General features: G+C 44.2%; 1 protein-coding gene across 1 annotated transcript in view; it reads right to left on the reverse strand.

The window, feature by feature from the left end:
• Positions 1 to 273: 273 nt before the first annotated feature.
• rgs3a (regulator of G protein signaling 3a) overlaps positions 274 to 955 on the reverse strand; it is a gene marked incomplete at its 3' end in the record, with an annotated part of 147,087 nt that continues 146,405 nt past the window's right edge. The window contains 1 exon segment of the mRNA XM_014009397.1: positions 274 to 344. Within this exon segment, the coding sequence (XP_013864851.1) occupies positions 274 to 344 (71 nt within the window).

The raw sequence follows: 955 nt of genomic DNA on the forward strand, positions 1-955 counted from the left end.
AACTTGTTTGTGTTGCAATCATTCAACATCTTTTTGGACAATAAAATATTTCAAAACAATGGATTGGGAGAGTGTCTTATAGATAAAATAAGCAAAAAACAAAACACTAATGAATCGAAAATGAAACCTTGATGATTCAATCACAGTCACACTTCTTCCTCACAATAAAGCTGAATGCTGCTTCAGTAATGCTGTTCTAATATGAATAGAATGAAAGTGAAAATGACAAGACAAGTAGTAGTACAGAGATTTTCTTTAGACGTTTTAACTCACAGGTTCTTGGACTTCTTCTTCTTCGTTCCGTCGGGGCTGACCTCGCAGCTACAGGGGGATCCGGCGCTCAGCTGAGGGGAGAGGAAGGAGAAGACACACTGCATCATCCAACCTCCACACTGAATTGAGGCCCACTTCGCTCATGGACGTAATTTACAGCTCCTACAGGCAACCAAGATAACATTTAAGCAAATAAGTCCTTAATGCATCCAGTTGAGATGGACTGATTGAAACCCACCCAGTGTGTCGCACGTACAGCAAGCCACCTAAACAGCTAATCCGCAGCAACAGTCCACATTGTAATTCCCACAAAGCTGACTGAGTATCTCGCTCAGTTAAAACTGAATGAGCAGCGGATGGTGGTTGTTACAAACAGTGTGCAACAATGTGAGGAAATTCGGTGAGAATGAGAGAGAGAGAGCGTGAAAGACTACAGCTGTTGTTTCTGTTGGCCTCCGGCTGCATCCGAGGTCTAAAGTGTTGAACCAGGACCGCCGGTTTCACATTACACCTTCTGCCAACCTGCCATTTTGATTGGTTTAGAGCAAAAGGGAAGTTGCTCCAGGGTGGGGAAGGGGTCATTCTCCAATAATCTGATGGCCTAAAGCAGTCCCATTGTGTGTGTGTGTGTGTGTGTGTGTGTGTGTGTGTGTGTGTGTGTGTGTGTGTGTGTGTGTGTGTG

The sequence above is a fragment of the Austrofundulus limnaeus genome, unplaced genomic scaffold (genome assembly GCF_001266775.1).
Source record: "Austrofundulus limnaeus strain Quisiro unplaced genomic scaffold, Austrofundulus_limnaeus-1.0 Scaffold57, whole genome shotgun sequence".
Taxonomy (NCBI): domain Eukaryota; kingdom Metazoa; phylum Chordata; class Actinopteri; order Cyprinodontiformes; family Rivulidae; genus Austrofundulus; species Austrofundulus limnaeus.